Here is a 20,182-nt window from a genome sequence, read left to right as displayed (position 1 = left end):
ATTTTAGCTTTATGCAAACCCACTGTGGTTTACTAGTTGGTATGTTGGGTGAGCCAGTTAATATGAAACAGAGAGCTGAGTTATATTCATAGATCCAGCAGAAGTATTTTTTATGTTTTATAAGTATGAGACATAAGACATAGTTCCTTCTTTAAATACCAAGTTATAATAATAATAATAATAATAATAAAGTTGGAAGGGACCTTGGAGGTCATCTAGTCCAATCCCCTGCTCAGGCAGGATGTTCCACTGGTTTATTGTTCTAACTGTTAGGAAGTTTCTCCTTAGTTCTAGGTTGCTTCTCTCTTTGGTTAGTTTCCACCCGTTGCTCCTTGTCCTGCCTTCAGGCGCTTTGGAAAATAGCTTGCCTACCTCTTCTTTGTGGCAGCCCGAGATATTGGAACACTGCTATCATGTCCCCCTCGTCCTTCACTTCATTAAACTAGACATACCCAATTCCAGCAACCGTTCCTTATTGTTGCTCTTCTCTGTACTCTTTCTAGAGTCTCAACATCTTTTTTACATCATGGTGACCAAAACTGGATGCAGTATTCCAAGTGTGGCCTTACCAAGGCATTGTAAAGTGGTATTAATACTTCATGTGATTGTTATGTCCCGAGCCTTGCAAACGGCTCGGGCGTTTGCAGGCAGTCCCGGGCAGGTGCAAAGCTGCCCGGGACCAGACAGGCTGTCGCCAGCGCCGTGCGCATGCGCGGGTGCTGGCGCGGGAAAAGTAACCCATTTACCCGGGAGTTGCCTATATAAGAGGCTGCGAGGCGTTTGGGCGAGGCTGAAGCCATCTTCCTGTAAGCTGAACGCTGAATAAAAGAAACTGAGAACTCCAGCTGCTTCTCGTGTCTGTTTTCCCGCCAAGGACTCAACACTGGCGACGAGGGTGGGATGCCTTGCACTACCTGGAAAGGAAAAAGTGTAAGCTTACCCAGGAGTCCTGAGCGGCGGAAGAGGAACGGCGTCGACTCGGCAGCTGCCCGCCAATCCGGTGCGCATTCGGGGGTAGGCTGGCTGATAGACCCGTCTCCTGAAGATCCGAAGATGGCGAAAATCGGAAGGCTTTCGGAATTCGACGTCTCACATCCAGAGCGGTGGGAGTCCTACGTATCCAGAATGGAGAACTACTTCAAGGCAAACCAAGTGACGGAAGAAGCTTGAAGGCTGCCACCCTGCTTTGCGTTTGCGGCCAAGACGCCTTCGAAATCGCAGAAAACCTTGCAGCACCTGTCCCAGTAGAGTCTGTAAGCTACGCAGACCTGAAGAAGCTGCTGAAGGAGCACTTCCACCCCAAGGTGTCCGTTATCTCATGGCGCCACACCTTCGAACAGAGGGATCAACGGTCCGGTGAGTCAGCCAAGGAATACATCGCCGCGTTACGGAAGGCCGCCAAGCCCTGCGAGTTCAAGGACCTCGAGGAAGACTGAGGGACCGATTCGTGTGCGGGTTAAGGCATCGAGAGCTACAACAGAGACTTTTCGCTAAGGAAGAATTATCCTTCCAAGACGCCTTAAGGGAAGTCACCGCAGAAGAAGCAGCAGGCGGCGCCGTCAAGAACATGCGGCCGATCAGAAGCAGTGCAGAGGGTGCGTCCGTGCACCAGGAAGACGTCCAACGAAACTCCGAGGAGGATCCGGACGAGGAAGTCGACCGTCTACACCCCGCGAAGGAAGGAAACCAGAAGGGAAGCTCTTCGGCTCTGCTCAAGTGCATCGGCTGTGGAGGTCGCCACAGGAGAACCGACTGCAAGTTCCGCTCCGCTACCTGCCGGGCATGCGGCAAACTAGGGCACATTGCAGCTGTGTGTCTGGGCCGACGAAAGGCACAACCCCAAGAAGAACGCCTGAAGGGTACCAGACTCCCCAGCCAGAATAGGGTAGGTTTTTGCGCTTCGCGAAGAAGCATCTGTAGGACAGGCACACACAAGCCCATGAAGAAAAAGCTGTCACTCAACGTGAAGCTACAAGGGGTTCCATTATCTATGGAACTAGACACAGGGTCTGCCCTTTCCATCATTTCATTGCATACATTTAGGAAGATTTGTTCCAGTAGTGGGACTAAGGCCAAGTTAAGGCCTTCTGATATTGTATTAACAGATTTTCAGAACTCAAGAGTGTGTGTTAAGGGGGAGGCCACCCTTAACGTGCAATACAAGAGTTTTGAAGGTCCACTAGACTTATTAGTAGTAGGGGGTGAACGAACGAGTCTCATAGGACTCGATTGGTTTGAGGCCCTGGGGATACACGTCACAGGACTCAACAGCTTACAAACACTCGACCTACAGGAAGTCTGCAAAGAATTTGCAGATGTTTTCAGCCCCCAGCTGGGCACATTCAAAGGACCACCTGTGTCCTTAAAGCTAGACCCCACTGTCACTCCCATTAGGATTAAAGCAAGAAGGGTCCCTTTTGCTTTAAAAAGTAAGATTGACACTGAATTAGACAAACTAATCCAACAGGGAATCCTAGAACCTGTTGATTCCAGCCCGTGGGAGACCCCCATTGTCACGCCTCTAAAGGCAAATGGGGACATTCGTATTTGTGCTGATTACAAATGCACACTCAATAAGGCATTGCAGCAACATGCCTATCCTGTTCCTGTGGTCAGTCACATCCTGGCCTCTCTCAAGGGGGGGCGTGTTTTTGCAAAGCTTGACCTAGCTCAAGCATATCAACAGCTGCCTGTTGATGATGATGCTGCCATAGCTCAGACCATTGTGACCCACAGGGGAGCCTTTAAGGTAAAAAGGCTACAGTTTGGAGTGAATGTCGCTCCTGGGATTTTCCAAAGCGTAATGGAAAACACACTACGAGGTATACCAGGGGTCTGCCCCTACTTTGACGATGTCTTGATTGTAGGAGACTCCACATACATTCTAGCTGAAAGGCTTAGGGCTGTCCTGTTAAGATTCAGGAAATCAGGCCTCAAGCTCAGAAAAGACAAATGCAAGATTGGGGTGCCTTCTACTGAATTTCTGGGATTCAAAATCGATGCTGCTGGGATTCATCCTGCTGAATCCAAACTAACTGCTATTTTAGAAGCACCCAGGCCAAAGTCTAAGGCCGAACTTCAGGCCTTCTTAGGCCTCCTGAATTTCTACAATTCTTTTCTTCCACATAAAGCTAGTGTAGCTGAGCCTCTTCACAGGCTACTAGACAAACAAGCTGTGTGGCTGTGGTCACAAGCACATGAGGCTTGCTTTAAAGAAGTCAAGGCCTTGCTCACTTCTAACAGTGTTCTTGCACATTTCAACGAGTCTCTTCCTGTGTGCATCGCTTGTGATGTGTCCCCCTACGGGGTTGGAGCTGTCCTGAGTCACCTCAGGTCTGATGGAACTCAGGTTCCTATTGCATACTACTCCAGAACACTGTCTTCTGCCGAGCGCAACTACGCTCAGATAGACAGGGAGGCTCTGGCTGTTGTTGCTGGAATTAAAAAATTCCACGATTTTCTATATGGCAGGCATTTCACGGTCTTCACTGACCATAAGCCTCTGCTGGGACTGTTTACCACACGTAAGCAGACTCCCCACATCATTTCCCCTAGAATGCTTAGGTGGTCTATTTTTTTGTCTGCATATGATTTTTCATTACTCCACAAGCCTGGGAAAGAAATGGGCCATGCTGATGGCCTCAGTAGGTTGCCTCTGCCAGTAGTAGAAGCTGACCCCGCGCCAGCTGTCAACATTCTATCAATCCAAGCCTTGCCCGAGCTCCCTCTTAGTGCCAGGGATGTTACCGCTGAAACAGGTACAGATCACACACTTTCACGTGTCCGCTCCTGGGTCCTGTCCGGGTGGCCTGAGCACTGCCCTAGTCCTGAGTTTCAGAGTTTCTGGTCCAAAAGGAACGAACTGTCCCTTTCTCAGGGTTGTCTGCTTTGGGGAAACAGAGTTGTCATTCCCACCTCAATGAGGACTAGGGTCTTAGAATCCCTCCACGAGGGTCATCCTGGCATTGTTCGTATGAAGGCTCTTGCACGAAGCCACTTGTGGTGGCCTGGTTTAGATAAAGGTATTGAGGCTACGGTACACGCATGCCACCTGTGCCAACGATCTCGCCCAGAGATGCCCCAAGCTCCTGTGCATAGATGGGAGGAAACACAGTCCCCATGGTCTAGGGTGCACATTGACTACGCTGGGCCCTTTCAGGGCCAGTTCTTCTTGGTCCTTGTTGACAGCCATTCAAAATGGCTTGAGGTTGTGCCTGTCTCATCCACCACCACTGCAAAGACTATTCAGGTACTGAGGGGGATTTTTGCTGCACACGGGCTGCCAGATGTCATTGTGTCCGACAACGGCCCTCAATTCACCTCCTCCGAATTCCAAGCTTTCTTACAGGCAAACCTGATTCGTCATGCCACGTCTGCGCCTTTTCACCCGTCCACCAACGGTATGGCTGAACGCATGGTGCGCATCGCAAAGGACGCCTTGAAGAGACTCACCTACGGGGACTGGCATCACAGGTTGGCTGACTTTCTCCTTTCTTATCGCACCACACCGTCCACTTCTACAGGGAGAAGTCCAGCTGAACTTCGTTGGGGGCGCCAACTTACTACTAGACTTGACCGGTTGCATCCGGACAGACTGCCTTCATCTACCTCACATCCTAGGGCACCTAGACAACTACTTGTGGGTGCCCCGGTTTGGGCTCGCAATTACGGGCCTGGTCATACATGGGTCCCCGCGTCTGTGTCCAGGATCACAGGCTCTCTCTCCTACGAGGTTGCCCTGGACAACGTTCGTGTCCTGCGTCGGCACATCGACCAACTCCGCCCTAGGCGAGACTTTTCTGCTGAGACTCCTGGGTCTTTTCCAGGGGGGAGGGGGACCCTTTGGAGCAAAGAGAAGGGCAAGAGCTACTGCCCATCTCCACTGAGGGAGCCACAAACGGCCCATCCCAGGGTTCCGCAATTGCTCCGAAAAGAAAGTCATGGAGCTTACCCACACAACAGGCACTCACGCCTATTCCAGCCAGGGAGTCACCCCGGGGGCATACTCACTTTCCACACACATCACACAGCACTCCAGCAACGGAGGATACCCGGGGGCATCCCAACAAATCATTCCCTGCAAGAGAGCTGGCACACAATTCCCAAGGTTGGCCTGACCTTACCCCAAATCCTACAGGGGGTCAAACATACACAGAGCTAGTCAAGGAGCCAAGTCCCGACTACAACACCCCTAGCACAAATCAGGGAACACCTGAGTTTTGGGAAAGTACAGAAACCCACACGAGCCCGAGCACAGAATGGGGTTCAGGGAATGGACAGCCTCCTGACAGGTCTTGGACTGACCTAGGAGGTTCTACAGAGAAGCCCAGCAGTGGCTATCACTTCAAGGGGCCTGAGGGTCTACAGCTAGGTAGGACAACCAGGTCACAAAGCAACAGAAGCCCTGGCCTGACGAGCCCGGTGGGCAAGCAAGCAGGCCAGGCATCGGGGCACAGTCCTTGGAAGACACCAGGACACAATAGAGAGAACAGGCTCACGCCTCCCTCCAGTCAGGGGACTTATGCCAGTAATCCACAGCTAAGAAGGTCAAAGAGAGCAAAGAAATCTCCCAAGTACCTAGAAGACTACATAACATTGCTGGCAAGGCAAAGGCCAGTAAATAGTGGGAGCACTGGGGAGCAAAATGTTATATAAACTAAATGCTGTATGTTGGTAGTAGTTTTAGCCCGGGGGAAAGGGGTGTTATGTCCCGAGCCTTTGCAAACGGCTCGGGCGTTTGCAGGCAGTCCCGGGCAGGTGCACAGCTGCCCGGGACCAGACAGGCTGTCGCCAGCGCCGTGCGCATGCGCGGGTGCTGGCGCGGGAAAAGTAACCCATTTACCCGGGAGTTGCCTATATAAGAGGCTGCGAGGCGTTTGGGCGAGGCTGAAGCCATCTTCCTGTAAGCTGAACGCTGAATAAAAGAAACTGAGAACTCCAGCTGCTTCTCGTGTCTATTTTCCCGCCACGGACTCAACAGTGATCTTGATTCTATCCTCTGTTAATGCAGCCCAGCATTGTGTTGGCCTTTTTGGCAGCTGCAGCATATTGCTGGCTCATATTTAAGTGATTATCTACTAGGACTCCGAGGTGCCTCTCACAGTTACTACTATTGAGCAAGGTACCCCCTATACTATACCTGTAGATTTGGTTTTTCTCGCCTAAATGTAGAACCTTACTTTTTTCACCACTGAATTTCATTTTGTTAGATAGCGCCCAGTGTTCAAGTCTGTCCAGATCCTCCTGTATCCTAAGCCTGTCTTCTAAAGTGTTGGCTATTCCTGCCAGCTTGATTTCGTCTGCAAATTTGATGATTTCCCCATCTATCCTCTCGTCCAAATCATTGATGAAGATGTTGAAGAGCACTGGACCCAGAACAGAGCCTTGGGGCACCCCACTACACACTTCCCTCCATGTAGATGCAGTTCCATTGAGGACCACACGCTGAGTACAGCTGGTTAGCCAGCTATGGATCCATCTGGTGGTGATGCTGTCTAATCCACATTTTTCTATCAAGTAGTAGGTTGTGATCTACTTTATCAAATGTCTTACTGAAGTCCAAGTAAATTATATCCACAGCATTCCTCTGATCCACTAATTTTGTCACTTGGTCAAAGAATGCAGTAAGATTTGTCTGGCACGATCTGTTTTTGACAAACTCATGTTGGCTTTTAGTAATGACTTTGTTTGCCTCTAGGTGTTCTCTGATTTGTTGTTTGATTATCTTTTCCAGAATCTTCCCAGGTATTGAGTTCAGGCTGATAGGTCTGTAATTTCCTGGGTCCTTTTTTTCCCCTTTTTTGAAGATGGGAACTACATCAGCTCTTTTCCAGTCCTCCGGTAATTCCCCTGTGCTCCAAGATCTTTGAAAAATATAGTTCAGTGGTTCTGAGATCACATCTGCCAGTTCCTTAAGAACCTTTGGGTGTAATCCATCTGGTCCTGGTGATTTGAACTCATCTAGGCTGGACAGGTGTTCACTTACCATTTTCTTGCCTATCTTAACTTGTATTTCTATTTTGTTTTTTATGGCACTATTTTTGATAGGTTGGTCTGTTTTTTCCCTTTGTGTAAAGACAGATGCAAAAAACGAGTTAAATAGTTCTGCTTTCTCCCTGTTGCTTGTCATCTTCTTGCCACTTTCACCCACTAATGGACCAATCATTTCCTTCATTTTCTTCTTGTTTTTTACATGTTGAAAGAAGCTTTTTTTGTTATTTTTGACTTTGGTCGCAAGCCTTAGTTCATTTTGAGCCTTAGCTTTCCTCACTTCATTTTTGCAGGTTCGGGCTATTTGTTGATATTCTGACTTAGTTATGTGCCCCTCTTTCTACTTTCTATACTTGTCCTTTTTATCTTTCATGCCAAAGGCCACATTGCATGCCAAAGGCCATATTCCAAAAATTTAAATATACTATAGGTGTTTAATTATAACCATTCAATTAAATACAATGAAATGTTATCCCTTTATAATTTCTCTGTGGTATTAAAAATTACAGTTTAAGTGCAATTTTTTGAATGACCCTTTGAACTATATGCAACACTGGCAAGCTGTATATAGACCTGTGACTCCAGATTATGAACCTGTTTTATACTTCTGGAAAATTGGGAAAGGGTCTTTTTAAAGACACTTTTAAAAATCTAATATTTGTTTTTTTGTAGTTCTGCAGTGTGTGAAAGGGATTCTTAATTTTTTTATTTATTACATTTATATGTCACCCAATTCTCAATGGATTTTCAGAGACCATAGACCAGTGATGGCGAACCTTTTAGAGACTGAGTGCCCCCAAACTGGCCCCGCCCCTGCTCCACCCTTGCCCCACCCCATTCTGCCCCCCCATCCCCCGCCCCACCTGCCCACAGGGCAGAGTCTTGTCTACGCTGCCTGGCTGCCATGTCCTTGGCTGCGCTACTCCGTGTGGGCCACCCTCGAGGGCGACACTCCTTCAGTGGGGCTGCTGGAGAGGAAGGGGTCGCGGGGGAGGCAAGGCTGGGGCAATGGTACATGTGCCCACAGAGAGGGATCCGAGTGCCGCCTCTGGCACCCATGCCATAGGTTTGCCACCACTGCCATAGACCTTAAATATTCTCAAATCATAGCTACTTTCTCTATTGTATGTGTAATCTGTGTGATTATAAGGAAGGATTAGAATTTGGAGAAAATGAAATTAGAAATTTCTTTGCTATCAGATATTTGATTTGAAGTCCCTATGGAAGCTAAGACATGGCCCCATACCACAAGGGCTTTAAAGATCAACACCAGCACCTTGAATTGGACCAGGAAGCAGACTAGTAACTAAGGCAGTTTGCACAGAGGTCTAACATGCATTCTACCAGAAACATATATAACTGCTCACACCACTGCATTTTGCACACGCTGAAGTTTCCACATATTCTTCAAAAACTGCCTCACACAGTACATATTGGAATAGTCCAACTGGGAAATGACCAGGGTAAGAGTGACTGTAAGTAGGGCGCTTAGATAGGTCAAGTTTGGATTTAGTTGAATGCCAGCAGTGATCTAGATATCTATTCTCCTGTTTTATCTCCCTCAACTCCTCTGTAAAAATGGGGAGTGACAGGATCCACATAGGTGTGATCCTATCTAATGCCTCAGCTGCCCCTTTATTTCAAGTGGCAACCAAGGCCTTTGAAGAACCACGCAGACCAACAAGAATATCGCCCAGCTCCCTCTGAAACCTCTCTAAGTCCATCAGACAGCAGTGGTGGACCAGTCTAAAGGGTTCAGCTGCTCTGCAATGGTTTGCAGTGCCAGAGAATCTCATAGTAATCAGGGTGTGATACCACCATGACAAGGGGGCTCTCCCAATTGTGAGTCACACAGCCACTGCTCTGACATGAATACCAGATCTAGTGTGTGACTACTGTTCTACGTCAGGTTCTGATGGTCTGGGATAGGCACATGGCTGTCACAGTAGCTATGACCTGTCTTAGATCGCAATTCCAGGAAAAGCAGATTGAAGTCCCCAAGACCACTGCCAATCCAGAGATAAAGTCAAAGAGCCTAGACAAGGAGGCTGCTGTGCAGCAGGGAAATTGGTACAACAGCAATAATCCCAACTGATCCCTAGAGCCCAACTTAATGAATAGTGTCTCATATCCAGTGACCTGCGGGGCAACACCTCCGAAAGCTGTAAGCAACCACCAACCTTGCCCCAGGTTCTCGACCAGAGTCATACTTGAAACCCAGCCGGGCATAACTCCAAAAGCCCTTTCGGGCCCAACAGGTCTTGGTAATACATGTGACTTCACACAGTAATGTGATTAGGCCCATGGATACAGGTCAGAAGCCTAAAATGCTCTGTGGAAATAAAAATGTGTAAGTAAAGTTAGAAAGAAATATTTCTATCAACTGCATGAGGACTTAAGAAATACCTTCATGGGCGATCTATTTATGTACTTGTTCAGTTCCTTTCTTTCCTACCTTGATTGTTCATATTGTTTACAGATCATTAAATATACTGCAGTGGCCGCAGCTTCACAGACTGATCATAAGTTCCACTAGTTCAGCACCATAATAATTTTGAATGGTTGCTGAATGATTGGTCAAAACTAGAGGACTATCTATATATTAATATATATTATACCAATGCTTCTAATATGAGACTTCTAGTAAAAGATTCAACCTGGTTTTATTTTACAGGTCGATATAATTAAATACAAACCATATTTACAAATACATCCTCTATATTCTTTATTATATAGTTATACAACCATTTCTTATTTGAAATGTTTTGTTTTGGGGTAGGGGCTATCACTCAAGAGATAATATATATTTTGCTTTTCTCTCCCTTATCTGCATTTCTCCATAAATCCTATTACATTGTATCTACTTAGAGCATCAGGGAATAACCAGTTGAATTAGTGATTTAGACAGAAACATATTTCTTCCTATTTTCAACCTGATATCTAATCAATATCTAGTATTTTCTTTCCTTATTTGCCATGAAGCATTGAAGATAAGGTTGTTACACATTGCCATTTTATTTCATTGTAATTGTGAAGCCCAAGCAAGTGCAGCTAGAGAAATCCTTACAATTTCCCTTATTAATAACTATACATTTTAATAATATGGATCGTATGTTCTTTTCCATGTTTATAAATATTAAATCTTCATCTTAAGAGTATTTCTGTCATTTAGATTAAGTTTCAGCTTGTTCTCCCTCATTCATCATAAACCATATATAGAAGTAAGTTCTGCAGTCTCCGTTGAGCAGATAGAAATGAAAAATGGTAGAGCAGAATATTATCTGAATATTGATGACACTTCAAAGAAAACAGCCAGGTTATTTTTCCCAATTATCTTATTAGGCTCCTAAAAAACAAACTTGTAACTATGATATGGAACAAAAATCTTGCCAGCACTATCTTCTCAGACCATTCCTGAGGATGGTTAAAAGTGGGAGGACCTAAACCTAGAATAGAGAATATTATTCCTGTTGATACTAAAAGTTGCTGAGAGCAAAATAATAGAATTGCTGTTCCTAATTCATCCATTTCCCAGTGAAGGTCATCTATCAGAGTATCAAAGGCTGTTTCAGTCCCATAATAATCAGTTCTGAAGCCTACTGAATCTAACTAGATTATACCATCAAGAAATGCCTTTTGTCAAGAGATTGTTACATACTTCAACAACTTGCCTCCAAAAGGCAATTTTACAGCGTCTCAACATTTTCTTCAACTGGGCCTCACTTTTTTTTCCAAGCTGCAGGAGCCTCATAGTTTCTCCTGAGGTACAGGTAATCCTCCAGTTATAATCATTTTAGTGACTGAAGTTACAAATGGCGCTGAAAAAAGTGACTTACAACCGCTCTCCTGCAACTATGGTCATGTGATTAAAATTTGGGCACTCGGCAACTGCCACATGATGGTTGCAATGTCATGTGATTGCCATTTGCAACCTTCTCAGCCAGCTTCCAGCGAAGTCAATGGGGGAAGGCAGATTTACTTATTGACCGTGTGATTCACTTAACATTGGAAACATGTTCATAAAATCGGGCATGCCTCATTTAACCTCCTTGCTTAGCAACATAAATCCTGGCCCCAATTATGGCTGTAAGTAGAAGACTATGTCCCTCCATAACGGATATACTTTTCATTTTAAAAGAATTTGTATGCATTTGTTTCTCAAGGGCAAATTTATCCTAAGGTCTTCTACTATAAATATTCAATTGTGTTGAAATTGTGATTAGTACAAAAGCAAGAGAAAATACAGTACAGAGTAAAATACTTTATTATATGCAGAATAGATATAGGTTATATTTTATATGCCCAGGTGAAGATTTCCATTATGCTTCAGAATGTAGACATTCAAATTTTTGTGAAACACTTTGACAATGTAATACATAGTTCACATGAATAGTCATAGTTATTCTGTAGATATCTATCCATCTGTGCTAAATGTTAATATTGAAAACAAATTTTCTGAAATATAGACCTTCTGGAAAAGAAACAAGTGAAGATTTACAGACAGGCAGATTTTAGGCAATATCTCCTAAAAATTACACACCACAGATATCTTCTATGGAACCAAATCAGTTTCAGGCTACATTCACATCTCATTGTGAAATATAAGCAGAGATCCTCATGGTATATTTTAGAAGTATGATTAAGTGGGAATGTAGTCTCTGTCAAAGACAGAGAAGGAACAAGCTCTTCATCACAAGACACAAGACATTAGCAAGAAAGAAGACTGTACACACATACACATTTGCAGAAGAAAAATAAAAAACATAGGAAAATAGTAATTTAATTGACATCATATACTAGTATAGAAAAGACAATCATAGTCCATTCTTCTCCAAGAATTAAATAAAATTGTTTAATAACCTAGAGAAGCAAGTTGAACAAAACTTTACATTTTAAATTATTTCATGAAGCAGAATTTTAAAAATGCAACAGAGTAGCTCAACAGAAAAAGAGGCTGCCCATAATAATCGTTGTGCTTCATAGCCAGTTTAAATAATAAATCAGGCAATGACCCCAATCTCATAATTTTATCCTACTTAATCATTTTCTCCTAGATTTCAAAATTGGTCTTCCAGCACTTTGAAGGTTTGGGGAAATCACATCAGATCCAAGGTAACTTTTGCCAAGTGCTAGTTTATAGATATGTTGGAATCAACTCTCATATTCAAGACCTCTTACTACGCTCATATCCTTTGCTAATCATCTCAATCTGTCATCACAGTTAAATTCAAGATCCTTTTTGATCTATTCTTCACATATGTATGAATATAAAGGAGACCCTGCAGATTTTACTCCACTAGTCTTGTCGACTATAGGGGGTGGTGCTCATCTTGGTTTCAAGGCCATTGAGCTACTGCTGTCCGAAGACATGACATCACAGAGCGCTATTACCTTTCCACCAAAGAGGTACCTATTTATCTACTTCACATTCGCATGCTTTCAAACTGCTAGATTAGCAGAAGCCAGGATGAGGTCTCGAACCTGGGCTGTCGGCTAGAAGGCCAACAAGCCCAGTGTCTTAACTGTTGAACCACCACACTGCCCCTGATGTATGAAGATATTCATGCTTAAATTCTGTACACTATTCAAAATCAATAGGCCTTTTCTAAGATACTCACAAGTCACCTTAAGTCATGAATGGCCCAATTACGTTTTCTGTGTTCGCTTGTTTTGCTTCCTCCACACATTCATCTTTTGAAGTTTTGGTTTTTATGCCTCTGAGTCATTGTTGACTCCTACCTGGACCTGGACCTGCAGTCTTCTTGTTTTTTTTTCAGAAGTGGCTTGCCATTGCCTTCTTCCTTGGGTCCAGAGAGAGAGTGAATGAGCTTAAGTTATCAAGCTGGTTTTGTGCCTAAGGCGGGACTAGAACTCACAGTGTCTCAGTTTCTAGATGTATGTCTTTAACCACTACAAAATAATTTGTATTCATCCGAATCTTGCACAATTTTCCTCAAAAGTAATCTCTGATGCTTCTATCATCACTTTCTCTTAGCCTCACAAGCACACATTCTCTCCAACCTATTTCTTAAGCCTTGCTCTTTAGTATTCATTTCTCAAACATTTCCCATTTCATCTTCCATAGCCTGAGACTGTCACTAGATGGGCTTGTATATACTGATTGCTCTGCCACTGATCATGGATTGAGTCAATCAAGGTTTTCATGTAAATGCTTCTTAGTATAAACCAGATAATCAGGCCTAAATCACACTTGCAACATTCCACCCTATCGGTAAAGATCTGCAATGCTATAGACATATATATTTACAGGAACTTTTAAAACATGAAAATGGCCAATATTTACTTCTAGAATTGCAGTATGAGAGATGGGGCTTGCAACAACACGAGAATAACCCTCCTAAAGTGAAATGAAAAACAATATGCCATATTCACCTCCCTGCGATCTTTCCTAGAACTGCATACCTCTGTGAAAATGACAAACATCACGGTGTTTACAGCCCTGCGAGGGGCTTTTGGGCTGCAAGGCTCCAGGCTAATACTTCATCTCTTTCGGCTCCCCTCAGGAGCTTCACCTCTGCACTCTACCGCCCTGATCCTGAAAACCGAGAGGGGTCCATGAAAAAAAAAACGGAGCCAGAGCCCGGTGGCTTCTTTCCCCTCGTAGTTTGTTTCAGAGTTAACCTAGCCAGCTTGGAGCGTACGCGGATAGCCTACTTGCGAGCCGGGTACAAGCTCGGCGGTCCTTCTCTTCCTCCCCCGGGACGGGGGGAAAATGGGAAACGCCTCTCTCCTCCCTCAGGCAGCGATGGGGGAAGGTCTGTCAGTATATCTCTTTCCCGGCTGGGCCCCAGAGCAAGAGGAGCAGTCGCGGCGGCTCCCTCCACCGCCCCTTTGTCTTTCTCTGGGTCTCCTCACCCCAAGGTTGGTGCTGTAATTTCCGCGAAGGCTTGGTTAGTCGAGAGCCTTTCAGTCCGGTGGAAAATGCTTGGGGCAATGTTCCCCCTCGCTTGCTCCATGCTGGTAGTTTGCTCCTGCTTGGCCGAAAGGGAACTTGCAGCGTTGACGCAGGACCAATTGCCCTACTTCTTGAGTAAGTTGGACGGGCGGCTGAACCATTGGTCGGACGGCTGTCTTGAGGGAGATTTCGCTGTTTGCTTTCTCCCGCTCTTTTTCTCTCTTTCTCTCCCTCGAATTCATTCCTTTCCTGCTATTAGCTGATTATATATAGCGGGTTAGCATAAAGAGTAATGCTTTATCTTGATACAACTCTCACTCCAGGGAGAGGCGGGGGGGGGGGGAAGCTGGAACCAAATCCTTAAGGATCATTCTTTAGGAAATAAAACTTACTACGTCCAGAGGAATTTATTTCCTATTCCTCCCAGTTGAAATGCCGGTCAGAGACCTTACCAGTCAGTTCTAGCTCTCTGCTAGGCTTGACTACGTAAAACCCATTTAACCACCAGAGTGCACAACTGAGCGGCCAAATTTGGCTAATTTGGCTTTAGTTTATTGTACAGATAGTCCTCGACTTTGCTTAATGACCATTCAAAGTTACAACAGCACTGAAAAAAGTGACTTATGACCATTTTTCACACTTATGACCATGGCAGTATCTCCATAATCACATGATTTGCATTTGGATGCTTGACAACTGACTCACATTTATGATGGCTGTAGTGTCCCAGTGTCATGTGATCCCCTTTTGCAACCTGACAAGCAGAGCCAGATTTGCTTAACAACTGTTTTACTAATTTAACAACTGCAGTGATTCAGTTAACAAATGCGCAAGAAAAGTCATAAAATGGGGAAAAACTCATTTAACAAATTTCTCACTTAGCAACATAAATTTTGGGGGTCAGTTGTGGTTGTACGTTGAGGACTACCTGTACTTTTTCAACACTCGGTGTGCTGCGCATGACCAGCTCTTCACATTTGTGCTTCAGTCCTACAAAATGAGTTTCCAATTCCCAGTTTTAACTCTGCTTTATGCATGTAGCTGGCATGTGCAATTATCTGCTTATATGTGACTCTGCATTTTAACATTTTCCAGGCAGTTTCTTATGTGAGGGAATATCATTTTGTTTGTATTAAGTAGCAGTATGTTTATGACTGTAACACTGATTTCTTCTGTTTACTGTGAACCTATCTGTATTACTAGTGATAACGTATCATTGTTCCAGAACACATTACTAGTGTAAACACTTTTAAAATCTTTTGCAAACTGTCTCTGGGACTATTCGAAGCATGAGGAATACTACTTGCAGTGTTGAGGTAGAGAGCCCTAAATGCCTTAGTTTCCAAATTTCTGACTGCCTACATAAGTTATTTGCTTCCCTTTCTCAGTGACCCTTGCCATCTGTTCATATACGTATGATAAAATAGAAAAAGCAAATCATGTAATGCTGCAGGCGTGTGTAGAATTGTTCAATTTCTATTTTGATAGTATCAAAAGATGAAGTTGGGGAATTTTTCCTCAGAGAAAGTGCTTTTCTTTTTAGCTGAAACAATACCTGAGGATTATTAAACTAGATGAAGTCCAGCCAGTTGATTCCCAATTTTTTTCTAGGTAATCAAAATTTCAAATATGGAGGGCAGACAGGCAAACTTTTTCTCCTAGAGAAGGGGAACTGTAGGCTGCCACTGTCTTCAGACAGGGAGAGTGATTACACTATGTTGAGTTTCTGATTAGGTGTAATTCACACATTTTGTTGAAATGATTGCGAGACTTTTTTCAGCACTTCCCTGACAACATGAGTACTTTGGAGATAGAGAGGTTGAAGGTGGAGCACAGTATCCCTGTCTGCCTTCATAAATTTAAGGTGACCAACCGTCCTCCTTTAGGGAGGACAGTCCTCCTTTTGTGAGTTCTGTCCTCCCTCGAAAAGTGTCCTCCTACATGTCCTCCTTTTTGATATTTGAAGACTAATCTGCAAGGCTTTTTTTTTCCCCATACAACACTCAGAACGGTGTTCTGGCACCTTTTTTTGATGTTTTTTTTTTTCAATTTTTGGATGAGCTGTGCTACTCCCCCTATTGGCTTTCGAAAGCCAATAGGAATTGCTGCTGAGCGCGTATGAAAAAACCCAGCCGGCAAACTTTGCACATATAAGTTGTCTGCAGTGAAGGCGAATTGGCAGGAACTTTGCATCCCTCCCTGCTACCCAACTACACCATCTCCTAGTTAGTCCTGAAGATACCTGGAGGAGACTGGAGTGGTGACACCACAGTAACTTTCTCTTGATCTTCGGCCCTGTTAGGGCAATAATGGCTGTGGGAGCAAGAGGCAGGGGTGGCAGGGCTGCTGCGGGTGGGGGTGTGAGGGGCGGCGGTGGCCGGCTGCCTCCTGTGCTGTGGGAGCCGTGGGGCCTGCTCTACATGGGGCTGCGCAGGATGGGCGGTAGTGCTGGCGAGGCGGCTGCAGGCGGGGTGTGTTGATGGCGGACTGCCCTCTGGTGCCAGAGTCAGTGCAGCTGGTGCTTTGGGAGCCGTGGGGCCCGCTCTACACGCCGGGGCAGCAGTGCTGGCGGGGCGGCTGCGGGCGGGGGCGCAGCATGTAAGCATAATTACAATATAAAATGTTATTGTTACAAATTTTTTTTATTATGCATTTATCATATTATAGTGTATTCTGTATTATTGTTGCAATGAATAAAATGTTTCTTTTATTTACGATATTTTTTCTTCAATTTATTTGTGTCCTCCTTTTCATTGTAAAAAAGTTGGTCACCTTATTCATACTTGAAATTTTTTGATACTGAAGAAGCCTAATCTAAAGTATGACTGAGTGTAAATTGTTCATTTGTCCAATTGAAAGCTAAATATGGATGGCTGTGAAAAAAAACCATGGTGCACAAAACACTTTTGTTGTGATTTTGAATGAGATCAGGATTTTAGAACATATATGTGTTAAATGTTGCTTTTGGACATCTCCCTTGTCACCATCTTGATTTTAATTATCCTTAGGATACTATTGCTATTTTTAATTGGAAGCTGCAGGTGCAAAGCAAGGTATCAGCTTCTAGCATGATCTCTATTTACAAGAGTGCCTGTGAGATTTGCATAGGCTTAAAAAATAAAATACCGTATATGCCGGCGTATTAGGCGACCCGGCGTATAAGACGACCCCCGAGTTCGACGCCGGGTCGCAAGACGATCGACGCCGAGTCGCATATAAGACGACTTTCTAGGCATGCGACTCGGCGTCGATGATCTTATACGCCGGAAATGACGTCATTTCCGGAGTATAAGATGACTTTCTAGGCATGCGACTCGGTGTCGATCATCTTATACGCCGGAAATAACGTCATTTCCGGCTTATAAGATGATCGACACCGAGTCGCATGCCTAGAAAGTCATCTTATACGCCGGAAATAAACGTAGTTTATAACGTTATTTCCGGCGTATAAGATGACTTTCTAGGCATGCGACTCGGTGTCGATCATCTTATACGCCGGAAATGACGTCATTTCCGGCGTATAAGATGATCGACACCGAGTCGCATGCCTAGAACATCATCTTATACGCCGGAAATAATAAATAAATAAATAAACGTTATGACTCGGCGTATAAGACGACCCCCGAGTTCGGAGGCTGTTTCATCGCTCTCAAAAGTCGTCTTATACGCCGGAATATACGGTAATGAGAAACTAAAGCCTAGATCTACGATCACAGCTGAGCCCAAAATTTCCCTTGCCAAGCAAGACAGTTAAGTGAATTTTGCTCCATTTTTACAACCTTCCTTGCCACAGTTGTTAAATGAATCATCGCAGTTGTTAAGTTAGTAACATAGTTGTTAAGTGAATCTGGCTTCCCCGTTGAGTTTGCTCATCAGAAGATCACGAAAGGAAATCACATGAGCCTGGGATACTGCAACTGTCATAAATATGAGTCAGTTGCCAAGCGACCAAATTTTGATCACATATCCATAGGGATGCTGAAGTGTGAAAAAATAGTCATGAGTCACTTTTCTTCAGTGCCGTTGTAACTTCGAATAGTCACTAAATGAACTGTTGTAAGTCGAGGGCTACCTATATTTTGTTAAAATTTCCAGGAAAAAACAATGGTTTAACGGGATGGTAGCAGGTTCTAATCTGAGGGTTAGAAGAAGAATAAGAAACAATCTCATCAGTTTCTCTACAAGAAAATTGGTGTTTCATGAATAGCTATTGCAGTCTTTTTTGTAATATTCTCAAAATTCTGTCCCCAGTCCTAGCAACTTGACTATTTTTGTTTTTCAGGGCTATAAACTTTAGTCATAAGTCAATTTTTTCAGTGCTGTTGTAACTTCAAATGGCCACTAAAAGAATGGCTGTAATTTGAGGGCTATCTGTACATCTAGTTCCATTAAGAAAAGAACTAATAGAAGCTCATTGTATGCTTGAGTTCCAAAGTTTTCAGTATAATTGGAACTAAGGTCAGACTTTTTCCAGTTGTCCCTGGAACAGCTGGTTCTCTGGAGAGCCGAGGGTGTGGCAGTCCTGTCAAGGTTCTAGCTTTGCTTTGCCATGTATCCCTAATCCTCATCAGATGCCTTCTGGGCTTTCCTTCCTGTTTTGGTTAGCTAAGCCAATTTACTGAGAAAGCAGGAAAAAAATGTAAGATTTTGGTTAGATATAATCTGGGCAAAAATTTAAGGCCTTTTTCTAACAGCCCAAACCAGCTGGAGCAGGGGTCCTCAACCTTGGCAATTTTAAGACTTGTGGACTTCAACTTCCAGAATTCCTCAGCCAGCTTTGCTGGCTGAGGAATTCTAGGATTTGAAGTCCACAAGTCTTAAAGTTGCCAAGGTTGAGGACCCCTGAGCTAGAGAACACATCTGCCCTACTGTATACATAATCTGAAACAAAACTTTCTTTGTCCTAGGAAAAGGAATATTTATTATTCAAAGTGAGAATTTGAGTACATGCATTACCGCTGAAACATCCGAGCTCATCCTTGAAAACTGCAATCAAGTTTCTAAACACATGTTGTGGAAATGGGGTTCTAAACAGCAGCTTTTCAACATAGGCAGAAGCAGATGCCTGGGGCTGAACCTCAGTAACCCGGAGCCCTCACTAGTAATGACACAATGTGACTCTCCTCGGTATTTGCTGCAGTGGCGGTGCCATGGGAAGGCACTTATTGGGGCATCACAGTTCAAATTAGCAGTTGAAAATAGCAGATTTATTGTAGTTAAAAGGATTTCCAACTATGGATGGAAACAGTTCATGTCACATGATGACCTTTGTGAACATGCATTTGAAGGTAATTTTTTTTCCAAGTCATGCTTCCCTTAATAATACAGGTGGTTCTTAAACATGGGAGTTATAAGAACAGCATCTTGCTATATGATTAAGATAATTACTTCTGTTTGCTATCAGTTGGGTGCATCAACAACCTATGCTGCATAGAATTTGAATGTATAAAAATCTCCAATGCTAAACACTGTGCTGGCATAATTCTTGCCTTTTACACGATGGCCCATGTATCCAGGACCTGGCATATCGTTAGATATTTTGTAAAATTTCTTCCATGTGAATCAGCATTCATGGTCTATAAAGCCTATTTAGTTGCTCAACAGGTCATAAACAAGCAGACATGAATTCTGGCTTACTATTGGATACATGAAAGGAGCAGAGCAGAAGGCAGGTTGTGAACACTTGAGTAGGTTCAATTCACATAGAGATCTACAGTGGGTTATAGAGTTAATAGGGGAATTGGTTAGATTTATAACTTCCATGATAAGTAATGTGGAAGGTCCAGTAGTTAGCCCTCAGCAACATTACCTTGCTGCTTGGATTTTCTGCAATTATACAGTGTTGATGTATATGCCAGAAGAAAAGAGTCATAATGCAATGTGGGGCTTTTTAGATCAATTCTACATATCTTTATGGATCAGCTTTATCTTTCACCTTAGTTATCAAGAAACCTGATGAATTACAAAATACACAGCCATCCTAGGAATAGTTCAGCATAATGATATAAGAAGACACATTTACAAATGTTTTGTATGTCCTTCTCAAGACTTAAGTGTAAGAAAAATCAGTATGAAAATGATAACATGGGAATGACTTTTAAATTTTATATCTGGCTTGAAAATATAGTAATGAGCCACTCCTGCTCAGTTTTTTTTACTTGAGAAATACTCTAATTGTAGTGCTTGGCTCTGAAAACTTAGTAAAGGCAATTTGTACTGTACTTACAAATCCATGAATATCACATGTCCTGAACTTGCAAAAATACAAATAGCAAA

General features: G+C 43.8%; 1 protein-coding gene across 7 annotated transcripts in view; it reads left to right on the top strand.

Annotated features, from left to right (window-relative positions):
• The first annotated feature begins 13,632 nt into the window (after positions 1 to 13,632).
• The window catches only part of PLA2R1 (phospholipase A2 receptor 1), an 83,950-nt gene continuing 77,400 nt past the window's right edge, over positions 13,633 to 20,182 (top strand). For 4 of the 7 annotated variants that reach the window (XM_039328425.1, XM_039328424.1, XM_039328423.1 and 1 more), the window contains exons 1-2: positions 13,752 to 14,041; positions 18,814 to 19,194. In XM_039328425.1, the coding sequence (XP_039184359.1) occupies positions 13,933 to 14,041; positions 18,814 to 19,194 (490 nt within the window). In that variant the 5' untranslated portion in view covers positions 13,752 to 13,932. Of the gene's footprint in view, positions 14,042 to 18,813; positions 19,195 to 20,182 lie in introns of those variants that run through there. The other 3 variants (XM_039328428.1, XM_039328426.1, XM_039328429.1) reach the window with 3 other exon arrangements.

This window comes from Crotalus tigris, unplaced genomic scaffold (genome assembly GCF_016545835.1).
Source record: "Crotalus tigris isolate CLP2741 ecotype Arizona unplaced genomic scaffold, ASM1654583v1 scf7180000024376.1991246, whole genome shotgun sequence".
In the NCBI taxonomy this organism is placed as follows: Eukaryota; Metazoa; Chordata; class Lepidosauria; order Squamata; family Viperidae; genus Crotalus; species Crotalus tigris.
Note: the sequence above shows the minus strand (reverse complement) of the source record. Positions and strands in the feature narration are given on the sequence as shown.